Source organism: Tympanuchus pallidicinctus, unplaced genomic scaffold, assembly GCF_026119805.1.
Source record: "Tympanuchus pallidicinctus isolate F22 unplaced genomic scaffold, pur_lepc_1.0 scaffold7, whole genome shotgun sequence".
Classification (NCBI taxonomy): domain Eukaryota; kingdom Metazoa; phylum Chordata; class Aves; order Galliformes; family Phasianidae; genus Tympanuchus; species Tympanuchus pallidicinctus.
The window spans coordinates 5,376,375-5,398,529 of record NW_026294791.1 but is presented as its reverse complement, the minus strand read 5'-3'; the positions used below and the strand labels follow the sequence as shown (position 1 = coordinate 5,398,529).

General features: G+C 40.4%; 1 protein-coding gene across 3 annotated transcripts; it reads left to right on the top strand.

The window, feature by feature from the left end:
* The first annotated feature begins 27 nt into the window (after positions 1 to 27).
* Positions 28 to 20,410, top strand: LOC128072206 (protein zyg-11 homolog B). Of its 3 annotated transcripts, none has more exons than XM_052665729.1 (14): positions 28 to 116; positions 5,385 to 5,550; positions 7,884 to 8,638; positions 10,811 to 10,951; positions 11,904 to 12,080; positions 12,854 to 12,918; positions 13,589 to 13,688; positions 13,776 to 13,826; positions 14,428 to 14,589; positions 14,696 to 14,743; positions 15,348 to 15,545; positions 15,635 to 15,687; positions 16,569 to 16,666; positions 18,777 to 20,410. In XM_052665729.1, the coding sequence occupies exons 2-14, from the start codon at positions 5,499 to 5,501 to the stop codon at positions 18,965 to 18,967; spliced, it is 2,091 nt and encodes a 696-aa protein (XP_052521689.1). In that variant the 5' UTR covers positions 28 to 116; positions 5,385 to 5,498; the 3' UTR covers positions 18,968 to 20,410. The 3 variants fall into 3 exon arrangements, with proteins under 3 accessions (XP_052521689.1, XP_052521688.1, XP_052521690.1); XM_052665728.1 differs by lacking the exon at positions 28 to 116 and adding an exon at positions 123 to 240; XM_052665730.1 differs by lacking the exons at positions 28 to 116; positions 5,385 to 5,550 and adding an exon at positions 123 to 240.
* The last annotated feature ends 1,745 nt before the right edge of the window (positions 20,411 to 22,155 follow it).

Below are 22,155 nucleotides of genomic sequence, written 5' to 3'. Positions count from 1 at the left end.
CCGCACCGGAGCAGATCGCTGCGGGCAGGAAACGCGTACAGCGCTGCCCTGCGCGGCGCCTTTAAGGAAGGCGGGACCGGCGCTGCGTCCCGGCCGGTGCGAGCATTCACTTCCAGGTCGGGAGGGGCAAAAACCGGGAGGGGGGCGGAGGGAAGGAAAGAGGAAAAAAAAAAAAAAAAAAGAGGCAGACAAGCTGCGGACCCGGCTGGGCGCTCGCCGCCGGCACGCAGCGCCGCGATGGTGAGTGAGCACCGTAGGGCCGAGGTGCCGCGGAGGGGAAGGGTCGGTGTCCGTGAGGCGGGCGGGCCGCTCCCGCTGCGGGCTGACAGGCGGGTGCTGAGGGAAGCGGGGGCCGCGATGGCGGTGCCGCCGGTGCTGCTCTATCAGCGCGCGGGCGGGAGGTGCGGCGGCCATGAGGCGCGGAGCTCCGCCGCTGAGGGAACGCGCGCAGCGAGCCGGCCGCGCTGCCCTCACTGTTGTGTAACGCGGCGGCTGCCGCCCTGCCGGTTATATAAAGGAGGTGGGGAGTCGGCGGGTTCGGGGGCTGTGGAGAGGGGCGGTTGTTGCGCTCTCACGGAGCCGCCTGACGGGGCGGGGGGCAGCCGGCGGGCAGAGCCCCTCGAGCGGCCGGCCCCAGGGGCAGAGCACCGTCTTGCAGCCCGCTGCACCGCGGCGTACCGCCTGCCGCTCGCGTCCCCGTGAGGTGCGGCCCGGCCCGACGGCTGCCTTTGTTTGAATCTCCTAATAAAGTTTCTGAGCTCTAAGGTCGGTGCCGTTTGCACCCGCTGTGCTGTCAGCGGGCTGGGGCCGAGCTGTGCGGGGAGCTGACATGGAAGTTAATGGCACGGCTGCAGCTCATGGCGGTTCTGTGCACCTGTGTGTCGCCTCCACAGCTTGCTTTCTTCAGCAGCGTTTATTCGCTGTGCCTTATTTATGAGCGCTGTTCATTTATTTCCTCCCCATATGATCTGTTGTAGCCTAATAGCTGTTTCCACCCTCCCCCCCCCAGCATATTCTCCATCTTCAAATGGCGATGGTGCAGATATCTCTTAATGCAGATTGCCCCAGGAGTGCCCTGAAAGTGACATAATAGTTGCTTATTTCTGCTCGATGCTCCTCCTGATGCCTTCCTTGGCAGCCCCACGTTGTTTCCTTGTGGTTAAGCAAACCACTCGGGCTCCTCTCTCCACTCATTTCTAATTGATGGACCCATATCGGAAGTTCTTTATATTAATTTTCAAGTATATGCCTCACTGCATGGTTTTCATGTGGCACTATTTAATTTTGGGCCTCTTGTGGTTTCTGCTGACTGCATTGCCACCAACTCTAATCAGTGCATTCCCATATGTGCCAGAGTAATTAGTGAAAGTATTAAATTTGAGTTTCGTGCATAATACTTCCTTGAGAGGTTAATAAATTGTGTAGTTCTGTTTCGTTCCGTTAATTTCAGTAGGATAACTGTGACACTTCTTTTTCATAGCGTAAATCCCTAAACCACCTGCTGATTTTTTGCTGCTCTCCCCTCCCTTTGCTAGTGCTCAAAGCAATTCTGATGAACACCACAGAATTGTTGTTTATTTGTCATTTATGAGGGTTTGTTTTAGGGCACAAGCCTAAGGCAGTGCCACCTTTTGTTCCCCTGCTGACTTGTTGAGAGAAATAATTGGTACTGTTTGAAAAGTCCCTTATGCTGTGTCCTTTATTTGGGCTTTCAGGGAAGAAAAGCCAATGGGATGAGTTTGGAGCAGAGAGACCTCACACACCTGAGTCTTGTTATAGTGAGTCAGTAATTAGGTGTAGCAATTGGAGGGTGCATCCTAGAAATAGTTCTCTTGGTGCTGAAGTTGGTGTTTTCCAAGGCTTTATACAGTTTTACTGAGGAAAAACGGATCAAAAACTACTTGGGGGTGGGGAGAAAGTGATTTGATTTTTATGAGTCTGAGACTAAGCTGGAAAGAACTGGATTTTTCAAGCTGGAGTTGGTAGGATCACAATCCCTATAGTGAAAAAGGCTCACACAGCAGTGGCGTTTAGTTTTCCTGCAAAGTTGGATTGCAATTACTGGTGGAAAACATGGGGTAAACCTGTCTCTTTTTTTTTTTCTTGTTATTGTTGTATAAACAGGTGGCTGCATGGTGATACCTTTCCAAAGGACCAGGTTTTGTTTGGAATCTCACACCCAGCATATCAATATAGCCATAATGTTGGGTTTAAGGTTCTCGTTTGCCCTGGGTACTTTAATGTGTGCCTTTAAATTCTTTGTTTTCTTCTTGACTGCATTTTGAAATACTGAGTAGCTGTAGTCTGGCAATAACTAATGTTGATACAATGAGTTTTTAAAAGAACACATGAAGGATGGTGTTCCTGGTGAGAGAACCTATCCAACCTGGGATGCGCTATGGGCCAAGCAAGGTAACTCCACACTGAGGCTGGGGCTGCATTTCAGCCCATGCTGTACTGGATTACTGCTGGGTGCTGGCAGACACACAGTGCTCCCCTTCCTCTTTCCTTACCCCTTTTTGTCGCCTTTTTTTTTTCTTCTCCTTTTATAAAGCTGGCCTTGGTGATATTGACCACTTATATTTTTGTAGAATTAATCAAAATAAGCCTTAAAAAGCCTCCCCAGAACTATTCTGCTTAGAGATACTATTCCATTAACTAGCTGGTTTTAGATATGGCATTGCTTTTGTATATGCATGTTTTAGCAAACAAAGCACTACCCAGTAGTGCACAATCCTGTGCTTTGAGGATTGTTTTCTTTCTTTTTTTTTTTTTTTTGGTCTGATCAGTGAATTAGTTTGCTGAAATGAAAGAAATTGCTAGTTTAGGATGATTAAGCTGGCTATAAGAAAGTCAGACCTATATGATAAAAGTTCTACTGATCTTTATGAAATAAATCCCGAGCTGAAGGTGACACACATTTATAGTGTTGCATTAAAGTACCACAACCAGAAAGTGAAATGAACTGCACAACAAGTACCAGGCTTGTTCTTTAGGCTTGTTCTGATGTGCAGAAGCATAACTATAGAAAGGAAGCACTGAAATCCTGACCGGGTAAGACTTCAGTACAGCTGCAGCCTCATTCTGAGCTCCTCCAGTGGGCAATGTTCTCTTAAAGCAAAGAAGTTAAGAAAAGGAATGCTGCTGGTCACGTGAGAGGCTTACAGGTAGCATTCAAGCTATTCTACTTCAGTAGCAGGAATTCACTTTTATGGTTCTCGTCAAGAGACTTTACTAGGCGTGGAAAAAAGCATTTCCTCTGTCTATCTGTTACCCCCAGCGCCTCTGCTGAGTTCCTTCAGCCTTTCTGCAACAAACTGTTGCAGAAAACTGAAGAAAGTCACAAACCTCTCCTGCAATTGCTGGAAGAGAAGCGAATAAAAATGGCCCTGCTGTTCACAGGTGTCACTGAGCCCTGCCTGTGGACTCGGTCCCGTTATTGCCATAGAGAGGTACTGGGTGGACTTCTGAAGTGCCTGTTTCGTACGGAAGTTGAAGCGGTGTCTCTGGATTAGATTGGCCAGCTAGAGGTGCTGCTTGAGAAAATAGCTTTGTGAGTCATATGCTAGCAGCCTGTCTGCAGGGCTAAAAATTCTCATCAGTTTGTTCTCTGATGTATGAAAGTGTGTTAGCTCTTCTGGCACAAATTATGCAACAGTGCCAGAAGGGATGAACAGAGCCCGGATTCTGGCTTTTGTCATGTCTAAGGATCAAATTAGAAGCGCCAGAGCTAATGAGAGATGTGCCTGTCTGTGCTGCACTGAGAATAATTTTCATATTCCTTTGAGTAAGGATTCTGATTTCCATTTGAATCGACAGCTGTCTTAAGCCTTGTATTCGTATTAATGTCAGGTTGAGAAAAATATTTTCCTCTTTCATTTTCTCTCAATATTTAAAAATAACTGGTTGAATTTCTCTTGGGAAGTATTTCAGGTGTTTTTGCACATCATAAGAAACAAAAGGCGTTAACGATTCCAGATTCTGTCCCTCCTCTTCATATCAGCTCAGGGTGGGAGGCAGCCCAAATTGCTGTTTCCTGGTAATGCCGTGAGTCGCATCACACAATAACTCCTGTTTCTTCAACCATAATATTTAATAATCAAGCTGAATAAAAATTGAGATCGAGTCAAAGGAGTTGGAAGTGGCATGTTGAATGCTGCAGAAGGAGTTTGTGTTTGAGTGACTCGGAGTTTCTTGTTCCCAAACCTGTACTTAAGCTTTCAGGAGCTATTGAGCTGCAGTCTCTCTTTGTTGACAGTGTATGATTCATTAAAGATAAGTGCTGTTCCATCTAATAATGTGGTGCCTCCCAGTCTTTACATAGGCTCATGTTATTTTAGAAGATTCAGTTGTCATTTTCTTTATATTTCTTCTATGTGACTTTTGCATCTTTCTGTACTTGAATGGTGAGCGAGGATATCAGGCTAAGGAAGCAACAGAACTAGAAAAGAAAGGTGAAATCATCTACAACTTTCAATATAAGAAGCAAGCTGCCTTTTTTTTCCCCCTAGCCCTACAGATGAGATGTGCCAACAGTTGATGCTGTTATTTTCAAAACTCTCTGGGGGAGTTTGTACCAGTCAGTCAGTCAGCCCTCCTTTGTGCAGCCTGGGGATGATTCACAGTGCTGTGATTAATCTGCCAGACCCAAAACAGAAGGCTATTCTTAGCACTGAATGAAAAAAGGGAAGCTTCAGGGGTGTTCAGATATCAATATGCAATCTCAGTCTCTGAAGGAAAGGTTGAAGTTCATGTTCCACCTTGTCCTCCCTACCCAGTGCTCTGGTGCTAGAGAGGATTTCCAGATTCTCAGCATGAAGAGGAGGCTGGTATCTTTTATTAGAAGGAATAGTGTAAGAGTTGTTACCTCGTTGCAGCACAGAATTTATTTATCTATTTATTTTTTAAATCCAAAGCTTTACCTGTCCTGTTGGGTATCAAAAATTCCTCCAAACTACACGAGGTTTATCTTTGTTTCTCATGTAAGTTGGTGGTCAGCATTGAGCGTGAGCTGATTTAAATGGAAGATTGACAGAAATAATTATTTCAGTCAAATATATTCAGTCTATCTTGACTAATTCCCAGCAGATTTCAAGCACTCAAATTCTCTCATCAGAAATAAGGAGTGATCTCTGTGAACGCCAGCAGGCAGACCAGGTGGGTTCTGAGAGAGAAATGCCCACCAGCTTGGCATTGTTTCTTGTGTGACCTGGATTACCAGCTTAGTGCTGCTCTAAGGGGCTTCTCACCTGTAATATTTGCTTGTTCAAGGGTAAGCAGAGCTAACAGAAAGAATTATTTTCCCCAAAACAAACATGTGGAAGAATCACAGAGAAAATGGTTTGATAAATCACCTCTGTTTCATTGTGTCTTGCATGTGACAGGAGGAAGCTTCTCCTTACTCCTTACTTGACATCTGCTTGAATTTCCTCACTGCTAACCTAGAGAAGTTCTGTACAGAAAGGCAAGATGGGACGCTGTGCTTGCAGGAGCCAGGAATGTTTCCTCAGGAAGTGGCTGATCGATTGCTGCAGACGATGGCGTTTCATGGTAAAAACAACTCTTTGTGGGTCATCAGTGAGAGCACCTCACTGGGATGTGGCAGTGCCGTTCTGGTGTGTTTTGTAGCAGAATGTGTTGCAGCTGCTTAAAATGCTTTCTTAGTCTCCAAGTAGAGAATTTTTGGCGTTTTGGCTGTGCCATAAGTTCAGCTGGATGTCACACAGCCATACAGAGAGCTCTAAATAGAAAGGCCTTTGTTTCATGTTTAGGATTATAATCAAATGTTCTTTTAAGTGACTGTTCTTTAGTGGATCTTTCAATCACTTTTAAAAAGATTTAACTCAACTTTGAACAGTGCTTAAATATTTCAGTACTTCCTGCAGACCAATTAACTGAATTATGTTTTCTTTGTAATTAAACTCTGAAATGACCTTGTGATTCCTTCATTAAAATGGTTTCTCGTTGATTTTTAGCACTTTTGCTGCAATGTCATTGTTTTCTGAAGGGTGTGTGGTGTTCTTATGTGTCAGGTACTGGCCTGTCTCAGGGCATTGGATGGGAAAGATACTGTCTTGTTTGCTTTCTTTAAGCCTGACAAAGGACAATGTTAAGCTTGTGTAAAAGCTTCATGGGATGAAAGCAGTGAATGTATGGATTACCCTACAGAAGAGGCAGGATTCCCATTCCTTCAAACTTCCCTTAGAGATGAGGCAGACACAAGAAAATTGCTGTAAACAGAGTGAAGGCCCCCTACTGTAGGTGCAGATTTGGCTGGCTGGCTGAGCAAATATTAGTGTTCTAGTTTCCCCCACTTGTTTCCAGTCTGCTAAATGCAATAAACCTCTCAATTTTCAGCGTGCATTGCTTTGTGTTAAGTAATGGTTTAGAGTAGTCTTGAGAAATCCAACTTAAAGAACAGAAAAGTACTGCCAGTGCTAACAGAGATGAGGGCAGCCGCAGAAGCATCACAGGCACTGTGTCAGAGTGCAGGAAGGCCAAAAAACAGATGTTGCCAGGTGAACAGAGTTAGCTAAGGTAGGCCAGCCAAGGAGCTCAGCTTGATCCTTCATTTAGAAAGGTAGCAAAGATTACTAAGTAGTTACATTTTAGTTATGTTTTAACCAAGCTATTACACTATATTTATTTCCTGAATAGCAATTGCCTCCTGTTATATCTTTCCTTTTTGTGCAGCACAGGCATTCCTCAGCTACCTGGTCAGAAATGTGTGAGTTGTTTGTTGTTTAGAAAGATCTGCAGATCTTAAATTAATATTAATCTTCCTTACAGAGGCATTTACTAGCTCAGGACTTAAATCTAGACAAACTGTAGCATTAGTTATGTTTTTATTCAAATATATTGTTTTCAGTTTCTTTGCTGTCTTCAGTATGCTTGAAGATACAAAACAGGGACACTGACATTACAGTTCTCTAGAGCAGAACTAGAAGGAGAGACTTCCTACTGCATTCATATGTATGCTTGTGTACATATACCCATCTCGTGGTTGCTTATAAAACAGTAATTGCTCTGTTGATGACACAGATAAAGTACCTTGGTGTTTCCAGTATGTTTTGGATAATCCTGTGCATGAAACTAATCTTTTCAGCTAGTGTTTTGTCAGTATTCTGCAGGAAAAGACTATTAATCTTTCTGCTTTGTGCAAAATTAGGAGTGCATAATAATCTCCAGCAAGACTGCCATATTTCCTTTTTTCATTGCTATCTTTCTCTCTTTCTCTCCTTCCCACTTTTTACTTACCCTTCTGCTGCTTCTCTTTGAAACACTTTTTAGGTTTCTTTCTGACACGTAGCTTGTTTCTGAGCAACACTCCTACCTTCTTCATGAAGGAGCTGTGACATAACTGGCTTATATAGAGTATTGATCCTGCTTACCAATTCATTTGAATGCTTCAGTATTCAATTGGGTTAAAGCAAGACACAAGTGGATTGTTAATTGCTGGTGCTGCGTTGAGCTTAACTGAACTGTGTCCAGGGAATAAAACCTTCAAGGCATGTTGGAATTCTGTTTCTATCCAGTTCTAGTGAGAAAAGCCAAAAGCAGCAGGCTGTAGTCTGAAGTTTTCAAATTAGACCCGTGTCTCATTTTGCTGTATGTTCCACCTTCTGAACAAGATGTGTATTGTGAATGTACTGCATCTTAATTTCACTGTCCTGTTCTTTAACATGAGATTATCCAACAGTGCATGCATAATCTTCAAAGCGGAATTTCAAAAGCTTGTGAGATCAGGAGCACGGCGGTCCAAGGTGTGCTGTTTTGCAATGAGTTCTCCTTGCTAACGCTCCTTTTTGTTTCCCTTTGGATTCTCAAAGTAGAAATGCTGTTTTAGAACACTAGAACCAAACACTAATGCTGTTTTCCAACAGGGCTTCTCAACGATGGCACTGTGGGCATCTTCCGAGGCAATCAGATGCGTTTGAAACGAGCTTGCATCCGGAAAGCAAAGATCTCTGCTGTGGCCTTCCGGAAAGCATTCTGCCATCACAAGCTGGTAGAACTTGATGCCACTGGGGTGAATGCAGATATAACAATCACAGACATTATAAGTGGGCTTGGCAGCAATAAATGGATCCAGCAAAACCTTCAATGCCTTGTGCTGAACTCGCTGACTCTTTCTTTGGAAGACCCCTACGAGAGGTGCTTCAGTCAGCTGTGTGGGCTTCGTGCATTAAGCATTACCAACGTTCTGTTCTACAACGAGGACCTGGCAGACGTCGCTTCGCTCCCTAGGTTAGAAAGCCTGGATATATCAAACACCTCTGTTACTGACATAACAGCACTTCTCACCTGCAAAGACCGCCTGAAATCTTTGACCATGCACCACCTGAAATGCTTGAAAATGACCACAACGCAGATTCTGGATGTTATAAGAGAACTAAAATACCTGAATCACCTTGACATTTCGGATGACAAACAGTTCACATCAGACATAGCACTTCGTTTACTGGAACAGAAAGATATTTTGCCAAACCTCGTGTCTCTGGACATTTCTGGAAGGAAGCATGTCACAGATAAGGCTGTAGAAGCATTTATCCAGCAACGGCCAAGCATGCAGTTTGTAGGATTGCTAGCTACTGATGCCGGCTACTCAGAATTCCTAACAGGAGAAGGAAACCTAAAGGTTAAGTGGGGGAATTTCTCAGAATGTTCAGGCAATACAGATCTAATCGTTTGTAACAAACGCGTGTGGGTGTTTGAGGAGGAGGATGTAGGTTCCTTTTTTAACTGTGAATTTTGTTACTGACTTCCAATTTCTACTTAATTCTGGCATAGAAACTTCTAGATGCAAATATCACTGTGAAATGTAACATTTACATCTATTTTTCTGTGCCTTTTCAGTGAGCCTCAAGTCCTGATTTAATACACTAGGTGTAGGAGAGCTGAACTTGATCTAGTGTGAAGTAATTTACTGACATAATATTCTCCTGCTTCCAGCACAGTGTGTAGCACGAGGCAGCAAAGTGTTAGAGGCTGAGGTATGGTTTGCATCAGCTTTGAGCAGTTAATGATTAACACAGCTGATAAAATTTAATAACTGAGCTACTGCTGTGTTCCATCACTGTGTAATTTCCTCATTATAATTCTTCTGCCTACCTTAAAAGTTCTTTTGGAGGTCTTGAAAGGAAACTGCTGAGGGGATGAGGAAGGTTTTGCATAATGTGGCCAAATATCTCCTGTGCAAATTGTGTTTTATACTTCAGTTTAAAAATTTAGAATGCCTTTTCATTGCAGTTATGGCAGTTATTTAATGATAATTTTTACCTTGAACTTCTGACCTTTGATACTTGAGAGACTCAGCCAAGTTGTTAAAGCTGTGTTAATATGTATAAGTGTTGAAACAGTGCTGGAGAAAGCAGGTTCCCCTTTGATGTGACTGATGTATGGCATCAGGGAATGACAGCTCACGTTTGGTATAGAACAGCCCAATATACTCCTTGCTGTTAAGAATATATGCTTCATACAATTGACTGCTATGCAAAGGCAGTCTTTTTTGTTGCTGGCTTTTTTTTTTTTTTTTTGAGGTGACCTGGAATTTATTGGTGACTGTACTGAACTATTCAGCTGCTCAGTTTAGACAGTACTAAATAATAAACAGAACACAGCTCTCGTGGAGACAGCATGACTAAAATATCATGAGCTTAATAACAGTCCTGTGAAATATGATTATAGAAAATTCTTATAAGATTAAACACTAGGCAAACATAGTAGTTGAAACCATGAAGCCATGTGGAAGTTCTTCCTGTACTGTTTGGTTGTCTGCAAAACATGTCCGTAAACACGATTGCTCTGTTTTAATCAGCAGAGAGCATAAAGTCCAAGCTGGTATCACTTGTGTCAGGGCTGTGACATCTTCCTGGTCTGGCAAGTTTGGAAAAAATTGGCTTACTGCAATGCAGAATGCATGAAATGTGTCACTTCCATCTATGAATGTTTGCTTTTCCTTGTGTGGCAAATTAGGTAAAACAAGCTCTGCCTGCTTCCCTGGGATATTTAAAAAGGTGTTTGCAGCAGCGATTCTTTAAGTAGCAGAGCTGAAGAACAAATCACCTGTAACAATGCAACTGCAGCTGTGAAGTAGGCAAAATACAGGAAAATGGAAGGTGGGGAAGGTTGGGAAGTGGAAAAAAATTGCAGTTTGTTGCTGATTTAGTAGTTTAAAGAGTATTAAAGATGAAGGTGGTATTAGTCAACAGCTCGTATCTTCTAACGCTCCCTTCACCTAAAGCAGTTCATTGTTAGTTTTCACATGTATTTCAAGGCTGGTTTTGAGGATGATTCCTTTTGCAATCAGTATGATTGTGTTCTTTAATACAGTGCTGGAAAGCTATTGCTACAGATTGAGTTTATAGGAAACCTGCTGCAGACATAAAAAGGAAATATTGTTTTGTTGGCAGTGCTAGAACCACAAACCAAAAATATCAGCCAGAATACCACATTTGTCAGCTTAGCAAGGAATTTCATACAGCATGTAGTTCTGTGGACTGCTCTTAAGCATTTGATGTATTGTAAGCAGTTTCTGTTAGTTATGAAGTGCTACTGTAAGTAGCTGTTTCATATAGCTGAGCTTATAGGGACGACTGAGGCCTAATTTTGGCTCATGAAGTGAATTTTTATGGGGAGTGTTTGATCCCATGTAGTTCCCGATGAAGATGGGCAGCTAACGTCACTATCTGCTTACGGAAGACTTTGGGTTAAACACTGGTGTTGCAAACTGCAGGTTTGCAACTTTATGAACGAAATTCTTTAAGTAAATGATGACATCTTGATCTAAAGATTATTTCTCTGCTCACAGGTATCAGGAGAAGCAAATGAAACTCAGATTTCTGAAGCCCTGAAGCGTTACAGTGAACGGGCCTTCTTTGTGAGGGAAGCACTCTTCCACTTATTCAGCTTGACACATGTAATGGAAAAAACAAAGCCTGAAATTTTGAAGGTAAAATAATAATTCTGATGAGAAAGTCTTGTGTCATTCCTTAAGGAATTTCAAGGAGGCCATTCTCAAAGCCCTGGTAAAAAAAATTTTTAAACTGTTACACTTCTTTAGGTTAAAATTCTATGATGGATTAAAATTAACAACATCTTAAGTATGGAGATGTGGATGAATGCTCTGTTAGCATTTTGTATTAACTAAAATTGATTTGGACTAACTTGGTAGTGTCCAAATTTAGTAGCACCTATGTTATTTTTCCATGTAATTTTGAATGGAGTTTGCTACAAGTGCAAAGTTATGCCTTTAAATCCAGTCTGTATTGGGTCAAATAATTTATTTGTTTGGCTGTAACTAGTGGCAATTCCTAGGAATGTTCCTTAACACTCATTCTCGGAATTGCTTTTCATTGTTAGAACACCAGAGATGGTTTAATTTCTACTGTAATCATAAAGAGGAACATCAGTGAAATAGGCTTAGTCCCCTGTCCCCCCATCTTCTTTCAAGTCAAACAAATGGCTTTGATATCATTGGCTTCATTATCAAAAAGATTTTAACAATGAGTGGTGAACAAGAATATTTTCTTAACAGAGATCATAATCAATATACATAGCCAAAACTGTATTTTGGGAAAAAGCTGTGAAAAATGCAGGTCTTTTGCTGTATTTGAAGGTCTCATCTGCTTTGAGAGGCTGCAGGAAGCAGCACAAAAGGAGAGGGAGAAATAGGAGTTGGCAGTTTTGAATCTCAGAGCAGAGGGAAATATTCTTTCTGAGAATTAAAATCGCACCATATGGATTTTTCACTGAAGGGAAAAGGAGGCTGTGAGGCAGCCTTCTATGAGGCAGATTCTGAGTGCTGCTGAGTCACTGTTGTGATCTGCAGCAGCAGTGGGTTGCTCATGGGATGTGTGCACAAGTGCATATGTATGTAATGTGGGCAAAACTCTGCATTTCAGCTTGTGGTTGTTGGAATGAGAAATCATCCCCTGAATTTGCCAGTGCAGTTGGCAGCAAGTGCGTGTGTCTTCAACCTAACCAAGCAGGATTTAGCTGCAGGCATGCCTGTGAGACTGCTGGCTGATGTCACTCACTTGCTCCTGAAAGCCATGGAACATTTCCCAAACCATCAACAGGTAAAAGATGAAATCTCTTTATCTTCTGGTTTCTTTTTCTCGTGGACTTCATGAAATGTTTCTCCAGATCTCATGGCTTCAAGAGTAGCTGTAAGCAAGTATACAGGTGCATTTGTGCAGGATTTAAGTAAATACTGCTTCCTTTTTTTACTTCCTCCTTATAGGACTGTAGTTGACAGAATCAATATTAACCATAATGTGGCTTCTTATAAAGACTTCTGGAGGCTTTATGAAAAGTTTGATCTACTTAGTCAATGTTGAATGACATGGTGTGATTCTGGACAAGTGTCACTATTGAAAATATCCATTTTTAAGGTGAAATATTAGGAGTTAAATGGGCTTTGATTTTCTGTTTTGCATAGAGTTTCCTTATGTATCTATAGTTGCAGTTACAGTTCTAGATATATGTCCTAACAAATGTTCTGGTCAGTGTCTGAAGGTGTCATGTGTGATTCTGTGTGTGTGTGTGTGTGTGTGTGTGTGTGTGTGTGTGATTCTGTGTGTGTGTGTGTGTCTGGGAATTAGATGAAAAATTTAAACAACCAAGCCAGAGTTTTGTGATCCTCTCAGGCAAAATGGTATTCGACCAACACTGGGGGAACAGTGGGAATAATTCTACTGTAATGCTCCTTTTTTTCTTTTTTTTTTTTTTTTTTTTTTTTGAGTTGCAATCATTTTCAGTACAGTCTTTGGCAATATGTTTAAGGATTCATAGCAAGAAAGTATTCTGAAATATGTGCATCTCTGAAATCTTTCTTCTTAATTTCTCATAGCTGCAAAAGAATTGTCTTCTTTCTCTGTGCAGTGACAGAATACTTCAGGATGTTCCATTTAACAGGCAAGTTTTATGCCAGTTAAAATGAGCTGTAGCATTGCAGAAAACTTTTCTGTTGCTGAGTACTGAAATAAGCTCATCATTTATTGATGTTTGGAAAATCATGGCAACTCTGAAGACTTGATCAGTCACTGGGTTTCTGGCTGCAGTTTGTTCAGTTTCTGTCACTCCAGTTGCTCATTTGTGTGGCCTGTGGTACACTGGGCCTTTAATTCACAATTGCTTTGAATTATGATCTGAAAAAAATCCTTTAGTATGCAGGTATTCTTGATTTCACCTGGCTGGGTCAACATCTGTTCTTGCATAAGAGGAGTCAGATGTCTCTGGGGGGCAGGGGGGTTGTGTTTTGCACGGACTTTCTACTTGAATGTTTTGCTTAAAGCTTTTGAAGCATATCAATCTGCTGTTCCAGAAGATCACATGAAGTTTTCTTCCTTTGGAAGCAATTACTGTGCACTTTGATATAATCAGAAGTAAGAGCTCCTAAGCAAAGAACTGAAAGTTGACTGAAGTTCATGCAATACCTGTAGTTTCCTGGTTCATTTGGATGTTTTTTGGTACAGGGCACACTTCTGTTTGTTTCATGCACTTCTGTCTGAAGGGTCTTGTGTGTGCATCTTTTTCTGATTGACTGATGAGACTTGTGAAAGCTAAACTTATCGTTAACTTTCAGGTTTGAAGCAGCCAAACTTGTTATGCAGTGGCTGTGTAATCATGAAGATCAAAACATGCAAAGGATGGCTGTAGCCATAATTTCCATTCTTGCTGCAAAGGTACAAAGCTACAACTTTGATGCAATCAATTAGACAGTATTTCTGAAGTCCTTGAAAAATGCTGATTGTAGTTTTGTTTATTTACAGCTTTCGACAGAGCAAACTGCTCAGCTTGGTGCAGAGCTCTTCATTGTTAGGGTATGTCAGATGTTTTCTTGACATCAAAAATACCAACTTCTCAAGCTATTCATGCAGACAGTATTTCTGATGATATGATACAAAAATGAGAGAGAATTCTAAGAATGCATTAGCTGATATTCATTTGAAAGTTCTTTTGAACAACAAAGCCTGGAGAATTTACTAGAGGTGAAAAGAAACCTAAGTGGGAAAAGCTTGAGCAAATTTTAATACAAAGTAAAATAGCAAGAGATTATTGATTTCAAATTTATTCTGTAAGATTAAAGATTAAAAAGAGAATATTTGAATTAAATTGTTAGTGCTGTCAATGCTGGTGTGGTTCCCAGAGTTACCTGGATGGCTTTGTGCCAGCAGTAATGGTACTGTGCATATAATTATGGTGGAACAAAGGAATTCCTCTGCCAGGTGACAGTGTTGAAAGGGGGGAACAAAAAACATTTAGTAGTATATTTTGGGGGATAAAGTTTGACCCCAAATATTTAGGTCTTTAATCTGCTTATAAATGATAGTCTGCACTACCTGAGTCTGTGCAGAAACAAGCAGAGGAACAGATGGGTTTTTAGATGTGCAACCATAATTAGTTTGTTTTTTTTTTTCCCAGCAACTACTACAAATAGTTAAACAGAAAACAAATCAGAATCTCGTAGATACAACCCTCAAGTTCACACTGAGTGCACTTTGGAACCTCACCGATGAATCACCGACGACGTGTCGGCACTTCATTGAGAATCAAGGTCTTGAACTTTTCATGAGGGTTTTAGAGGTGAGGAGCACAGTTTGTGTTGTGGATTGTCAACCTAGCTTTATAATTAACACTGTAAACAGTTACATAGAATTTCTTTTTTTTTCTTTTTTTTTTTTCCCCACAGTCTTTTCCATCAGAATCATCCATTCAGCAGAAGGTTCTTGGACTTCTGGTGAGATGAACAAAAACATCTGAAATCTGTGTTGTTAAAAATCCATCTTGTTTCCATGTGGATTTGAAAAAGTGTCGAGTATTTTTAAATTCTTCTTTAATCTTTACAGTGTTCCTCACTCACAACTGACGTTTTTTCAGATTATTTTGTCAGTTCTCCAAAGGCTCTAATCTTATTGAAATCAGTGGTTACAGTAAACAAGAAGAGCTTTTCAGAAAGGGCAGAGAGTCAGGCTTCAGATAAATCTAAATGCAAAAAGTTCTTGAAAATCAGTGGGATTCAGAACTGCACACTGATGAGATTTAATGAGATTGATTGTGTTTTGAAAATATGAAAGCTAGCTTATAAATTTCTGTGATCTACATGCTGTGGGTCAGAATTACTTATTACTTATTACAGAATTACTTACAAAACCTCTCTTTTAAGGTGAATTTCTTTATTAAAAAGGAAAAGTTTCCAGTATTTGATATGTGATTGTCATCTTGGTGTTTATATGTGTTTGCTTGCACAGTGTAGTAGTTCATATATATAATGTTCATCTTCCTTTGATCGTATTATTTCTATTAATGTTTTAATTTTTTCTCCCTCTTCCTCTCCCCTCCAGAATAACATAGCTGAAGTTAAAGAACTCCATTCTGAGTTAATGTGGAAGGACTTTATAGACCACATCAGCAAATTATTGCACAGCGTGGAGGTGGAGGTCAGCTATTTTGCAGCAGGGATTATTGCACATTTAATATCTCGAGGAGAGCAGGCCTGGACGTTAAGTCGCAGCCAGAGAACGTCTCTCCTTGAACAGCTGGTACTGAAATGATGATGCACTTCATCATGCTCTTCAATTTGTGCATGTTTGTATGTAAGATTGAATATTCTTTGTTCTGTGCTTTGCAGCATTCTGCCATTTTGAACTGGCCAACTCCAGAATGTGAGATGGTGGCTTACAGGTAACTATTGCCTTGATTTAGAGTTTGGAAAATACAGTAGAACTGAACTAGATTTAAAACTTGTTCCTGAAGCAGAGTAAGCTGCCAGCCTGACATGGTTTTGTCCAGTGAAAAAACACCTGTCAACTTGAAATACACAGCATGCTGATTTTCCCTTTGTGATCAAAGAAGGGCAGGGGCTCCTGTAAAAGGTAAATGTAGTGTTTTTCTGACTGCCTTTCAGTTATTCAGGTCCACTGGGTCTAAAAGGCTTGAATGCAAAGGTTAACCAGTAAAGTTACACTAGTGAGCACAGGGTTAGCACCATCTGCCCTAAGTAAGAGGGCTTGAGGCCATAGAATCACCAATGTTGGAAATGCCTCTAATTTCACCTAGTCCAACTATCCACTATCACCAATATTTTCCAGTAAACCATGTCCCTCAGTACCACATCTAAATGATTTCTGAACACACCCAGAGATGGTGACTCTCCCACCTCCCCGGGCAGCCTATTTCAGCACCTCTCAGAGGAGTATTTCCTAACATCCAACTTGAATCTTCCATGGCACAACGTGAGGCCATTCCTTCTAGTCCTATTGCTAGCTACATAAAGTACAATTGGATAATTACTGTCCTGTGCTGCTTAGTCTTTATTTCCACTGTTTACTCCTGTTTTTAAGGAGTAAGAATCATCAAAATGTAGTGGCAAAAATATACTGTGTATCCACTATATGTATTTGTGCTAGTTATTGCCCTAAATGTTAAAAGGCAGACACTGCATCTAAAACTCCAAGTTTCTCAAAAGTCTTTCCCAGTTAAACCAGCAGATGAGTAGGCAACGTTATGATCTCTGAGGGGACAGCTAACAACAAAGTAAGGTGATCATGTCTCTTTTCTAATAGGTCTTTCAATCCATTTTTTCCACTACTTGGCTGTTTCATGACACCGGGCGTCCAGTTATGGGCAGTGTGGGCCATGCAGCATGTCTGCAGCAAAAATCGTATGTATTAAGACAAAATTACCCATACAGTTTTTATTCCTTAGCACACTATTCACTAGCATGAAGTGGGATTAATAGGAATTTCTATGGTTTTCATTTCTGGTACTTTGGAGAAACTGCATTGAGGCTTAACCAAAAGAAGGTGGGAAAGGAGTAATAAAAAAAACTCTCTACATCCTTTTTATTTACCAGAATTTTACTGTTTGATGCACAATATTAATTTCAAAATGTATACATGTGTCAAGATTACCTACGTTTGCAGCTTGCACAGGTGTTTTTGTTCAGAAATGTTAATATTAGGCAAGTAAGCTGTAAGTACCTGTAAGGTCTGATAATAAGACAACTACCTGCTATAATCCTTGCTCTCCTTTAATTTGAAAGGAGTTTTGTTGCCTTTTTTCTTACCTTTTGCAATAATGTGCTGCTACATGAAAGCACTTTCTCAACCTATTTTTCCCATCTGCAAAATGAGAAGACCAGCATCTTCTTTGTAAAATGCCTTGAGAGCATGTAATGAAATGCACAAGTGTTGAGGTAGGAAATCAGTCTGCTGAGCGTACCTAAATGTAAGAGCTGACAAACCTTCCTGGCTTTTTTAATGATTTTTTTTAAAATAAAATATCTGATGAAGTTGTAGTGGTCGCACTCTGGGTAACGGTTTTTTCCATGAAGACCAACTAATTTGGTGCTAGTGAAATTAAAACAAGCTTTCTTCCCCTCTTTGTGCCCCAACCCTGTTAATTCAGAGTACTGTCTTATTTTTTAGTGTTTATTTTGTGCTGCCTAACCTCCGAGCTTTCAGCATGCCTCAGAGGTTTGTCCTGACAGTGAGTAACTGCACTGTAGAGCACAGAGGCTGTGAATAACTGGGTAACGTTTACCTAATTTGAGTATAGTAGAGTCTTAATTTTTTTTCTGTGTATTTATTAGATATCTATATTTATATTCTGAGTATATGTCTCAAAGTTTAATTCTGATGGCAGTTGGTGCCAGAAGCTTCCAGAGAAAGTTGCAGAGAAACCAAATGCTCAGTAGCAAATGTAGTAATGTGCTCTGGGGAGGAATGTATTTAATTCTGAAATATGGAGTGTTTTATGGGAGAAAAAAATCTTAAGCTTTTGATGCTTGGCACTAAAAAGACTTTATCTCTTGGAGAGAAGATGCATTATATTGTTGTCACCTTCTTAGAAGAGGATAAAAAGTGGTCTGGATTTAATAGCATTGATTTTTCTTGTTGTTTTTTTCCTTTTTTTGCTGTTTCATGATGCTGTAGCCACTCAGTGAGCTAACTTACCTAAAATAGCAGTAGCACTGCAGTAAATGTGATCCCTGCAGAAATGTTTAATGTCAGGATCTAAACAACTCAGGTGGTGCTTCACTGAGATGAACAGTGCAACTGGGTGCATCTGACATAATGCTCTGTGGATTCCATTACAGTCACTGACCTTTTTGGAACAACCTCTGAAGCTTGTGTATTAGGTTATGTGTGTGGCTCTTCATATAGCTGATCTCTCCATGTCGTAACACTGGAATTGATGCAGACTTTTTAAAAGCTATAATGAAATTGAAAGATAAGTGTAACTTTATTCTGAAAAGGTTTTCCTAGCAGCTAGTTAAGCTATACCATGTACCAGTCAGCTTAAGCAGCATTTGGCAAAATATTTTCTAGGGAGCTCTTTCCTCTTCAATCTCCAAGCCTGTATGATTGACACGGTATATGTGGTACCATTTTTTGTTAACTATTCTAAATCAAAGTCTTTCTTAAAGAAGACAGCTTTATTTGGGTACTCAGACTATACTTCTGCTTCTCTTTTCTTAAAACTTACATATGTGCACTTAAAATGCTGTGAGGGAAAGAGAATGCTGTGCATGTTACAAGGCGCCTTCCAGGCAGCTAGCTAAGACAGACATGAGAACAGATACAGTCTGCATCCTGTCAAAATAACTCTATTGTCTTGTTGTCACCCACCAAAGTACAAATGCACTTCAGTGGGAACTTGTGGAAGTGTCCTAAATGCTGCCTGGATTAGGAGATGAAAGTGAATCTCAAGCGTTGTTTACAGTAACTGTTATTTCTACCCCAGATAACTGATTTCTTCTTTTATTACAGCTGCCAGGTACTGCAGCATGTTAATTGAAGAGGGTGGCTTACAGCACTTGTACAACATTAAGGAAAATGTCCAGACTGATCCGCATGTCCAGAGGATTGCTATTGCCATCCTGGACAGTTTGGAAAAGCACATTATGCGTCATGGGAGGCCACCTCCATGTAGAAAACAGCAACAAAATAAACCAAACTGAGAGCTGCAGGTATAAGAGTGTAAAGTATTGTCTCTGTAATATTCCCTTCTGATGTGTGTGTAGTTGGAGTAACATGTAATATAGTGGTCACCATTAAAGTGATTTGCCTATAATTGTGGTACCCAGAGCCATGTATGGTAACCTTTGGTGAATGTCAACTTTAATGGCAACCACATATGCAACTTGTAAAGGGTCGCTGCTTGAGCTGGTCATACCTGTAGGATTACTGCTGTCTACAAAGAGACTGGACTCGTACAGATGAATATGCACATCTGAGAAGGAAGAAACCCAACAATTCTAGGAACACCTTGGGTTGTGACTTCTGGGACAGAAAGTTATTTCATCCCTATGATTGCTGTTGATAAAACTGTTTACCAGACTGGTGTTTGAGTAGAACTGTGCGTGGTTGTGGTATTCAACACTTTGACAGATTTAAACAAAAGTTCCTGCATGCAAGTTACAAACGAGACTTGTATCTAAGGCGACCAAAATGTCCATCTTCTCATAACCCTTCTGAACATGAGGACTTCAGCCTCCTTTTTCTTTTGTCTGCCAGCTGTGTTCTTTTGTTTTCCTTGCTGCTCAGCCTTTGCCTTTTTGAAATTCAGCTCTCCCGAGTCCTCTGCACTCTCAGTAAGGTTGGGATCAGCACTGTGTCAGGGAAAATGGAAACTTGCTCAAATAAAGCAATAGAAACAAGTTTGATAGGAGACACTAAAAGAATGAGCTAAGCTTGAGATTTTAAACTTGCTAGCATGAAGGGGATTTTGCTGTTTGACTACTTTTGGTTGTGTGTGGGATCTTTCTTCTCTGTTTGGAAAAACCGATAGGGAAAGAGAAGGCTCGTTAGAGTGAGATGTTCTCATCCTAAAAGGGATTGCATGTCTTAGCAGGAGGCCTGGGATGTTTGGTCACCTTATTTATAAGAGACTAATGATTGTTTTCTGTAAATACTCTGTTAGTATTGTGCAGTGAATTATATTTCCAAGTCACCACAGTGCAAAATATCACCCAGTGTTCTGTGTAAAACCCACGTCGATTGCATTGCTTTGTGAGGTGTGAAATTTTACATAAAGATGCTCATTGTAACAATTTATTTCTTGGTTACCTGTGGGTTTCAAATGATGTGTTGAATGAAACGTATTGCACAGCATATGGATGCCTGATAAAATACAAGTGATGAAAGCAAACTGCATGTCGATTCAAACTCACTTTTATTTCAAGAATTGTTTGTTTGTCAGGTTAGTCTCCATGTTTCCACAGGAACTGACTGATATTCTTAGACTGTTTTGTAAATACATCGGTACTTAAAAAAAACAACTTGTTTGATAGTTTATGAGCACGGATCACTACTTCAGGATGACCATGTTTTACTATTTTAAACTCTTCCCCTTCCTCTCCCTCCTAATTCTCATCCTTCAAATAAAAACATCACATCCATTATTCAGTTATCTAGTTATTGTGTACTTCAGCAACTTCAAAATGAAGTGATCTAGTAACTCTCAGTGTCATGTTGTGTAAATGCTATTTGTGTGAAGGTATAATTTGGCTCGCGTGTTTTTTTATACTGTTTTCTTGATTCAGAAAGAAATTGATTTCACCTTTAAATTACAAAGGTGGTTTAAAATAATGATCTGCAAATTTTGTATCTACCACCCTTCTGGGATTTCTGCTATCAGGCTTCTGTGGTGAAAGTTTTATTACTTGAAATGGCATGCACAACCCATCAGAATTGGTGTTAATGGAATGAATGTGAATTGGTTGGTTCCATGAGAATCTAAACCAAACACGACAGCTCTTCAGTACAGTAACTGTAAGTTCTTTCCTAATGCAGGAGAAATTGGTGCAACATCTTAACTAAATCTCTGCTATCATGTGCTGACAAAATGAATCTGATGCAGGCATTGGTCCAGACTGTGAAGATGTTGCTCCGTGAAATTCTATAGCCAGACAATTGTAAATGGTTTTCTGTGCCCTTCTTGTTTTGTTCTCATTTGCTTCAGGTTAACAAACAGCAGAACTAGAAAAACATGAATGGCTGCAAGCTGTAAACTTACTAAACAGAAAATTTACTTGCATGTGCCACTTATAGAAAAGACTCTTCATGTTGCTGTGCAGCTTCAGGAGTTCCTGTCAGGTTACAGTAATTATGGAGGCCAGTGGCATTTATTTTTTTGTGAAGGCTGAAGATAATGCCTCTGCTTTACCTTTGCAGACCGTTACAAAGGAAACTTGTACTGTTTAATCTAGTAAGGTTACCTCTCTTACAGTATTGTTAAGTTCTGGTTTGATTCAAGACTGTAAAGACAATTTCTAATATGGTAAGTTGCATTTTCTTAGTATGTTCTGATAACCTCTCATGTGTTTACTAAAAGCTTATTTATTAATTCACTTTTGCTTGAAGGCTGCAGTCTGGGGAAGTTGGAAGCAACAGAGCTACACTGAGTGCATGTCTGAATGCTGGAAGAGCACTGATAATGGAAAGCAACCTTTGGGAAGTTTTATTTCTTTGTAAGTTGTCAAGAGAACAGATTTGTTTTTAATCTCATGTTTAGATGCAGTATATTTATAGGCCAGTTTCACAGATGATTTTTGCCAGAATGACTTCTATAATACTTTAACCCACTGTGATAAATTTTCATCAAGAAAGAAAAGGAAAAATTAAAGCATACTGTTACATTGCAGAAGCCTACCAAGTATTTAACAATCCTTTTCTACCTTTTTGTTTTGCCTTTAAATTTGCGTATGGAAAGTCAAAGAACATGGAGAAGCTTTGACATCTTTGAGAGCTGTGACTGCTGACAGGGAAATTTTGTGCTGAGAAGCAAAGACCAACTTGCAGAGTGCACAGCTGGCAGCCACTGCTTTGTGTACAGGGAAGTCAGGGACTCCTCAGTACCAACAAAAAACTGCAGAGTAATTTGAAAATCAGGCTTTTATCTGCATTATGAGTCTATGACTGCTTTATACTTATACTTTGTTCAGTCTTCTGAGAGCTGTTCTAAAAGCAGTTGTTTTGAACTCAGAAACAGGGCCTTTTATCGTTCTTTATAATCGGGCTCTGTACATAAGCAATGGGTGAATTAGAATGTCTAATTTATCTATTTTTTTGCTTGAGTTTTTGCTGCATTAACACACAATCTTCTGTGTCACCAGAGCTGCTAAATAATGGAACAGAAAGGAAATCC

What these genes read in the sequence shown, in the direction of transcription:
- LOC128072206 (XM_052665728.1), top strand. An exon ending in TTTTCATGAGGGTTTTAGAG is followed by an intron (nt 14,590 to 14,695) that starts GTGAGGAGCACA and finishes TTTTCCCCACAG; the next exon opens with TCTTTTCCATCAGAATCATC. An exon ending in CGTCTCTCCTTGAACAGCTG is followed by an intron (nt 15,546 to 15,634) that starts GTACTGAAATGA and finishes TGTGCTTTGCAG; the next exon opens with CATTCTGCCATTTTGAACTG.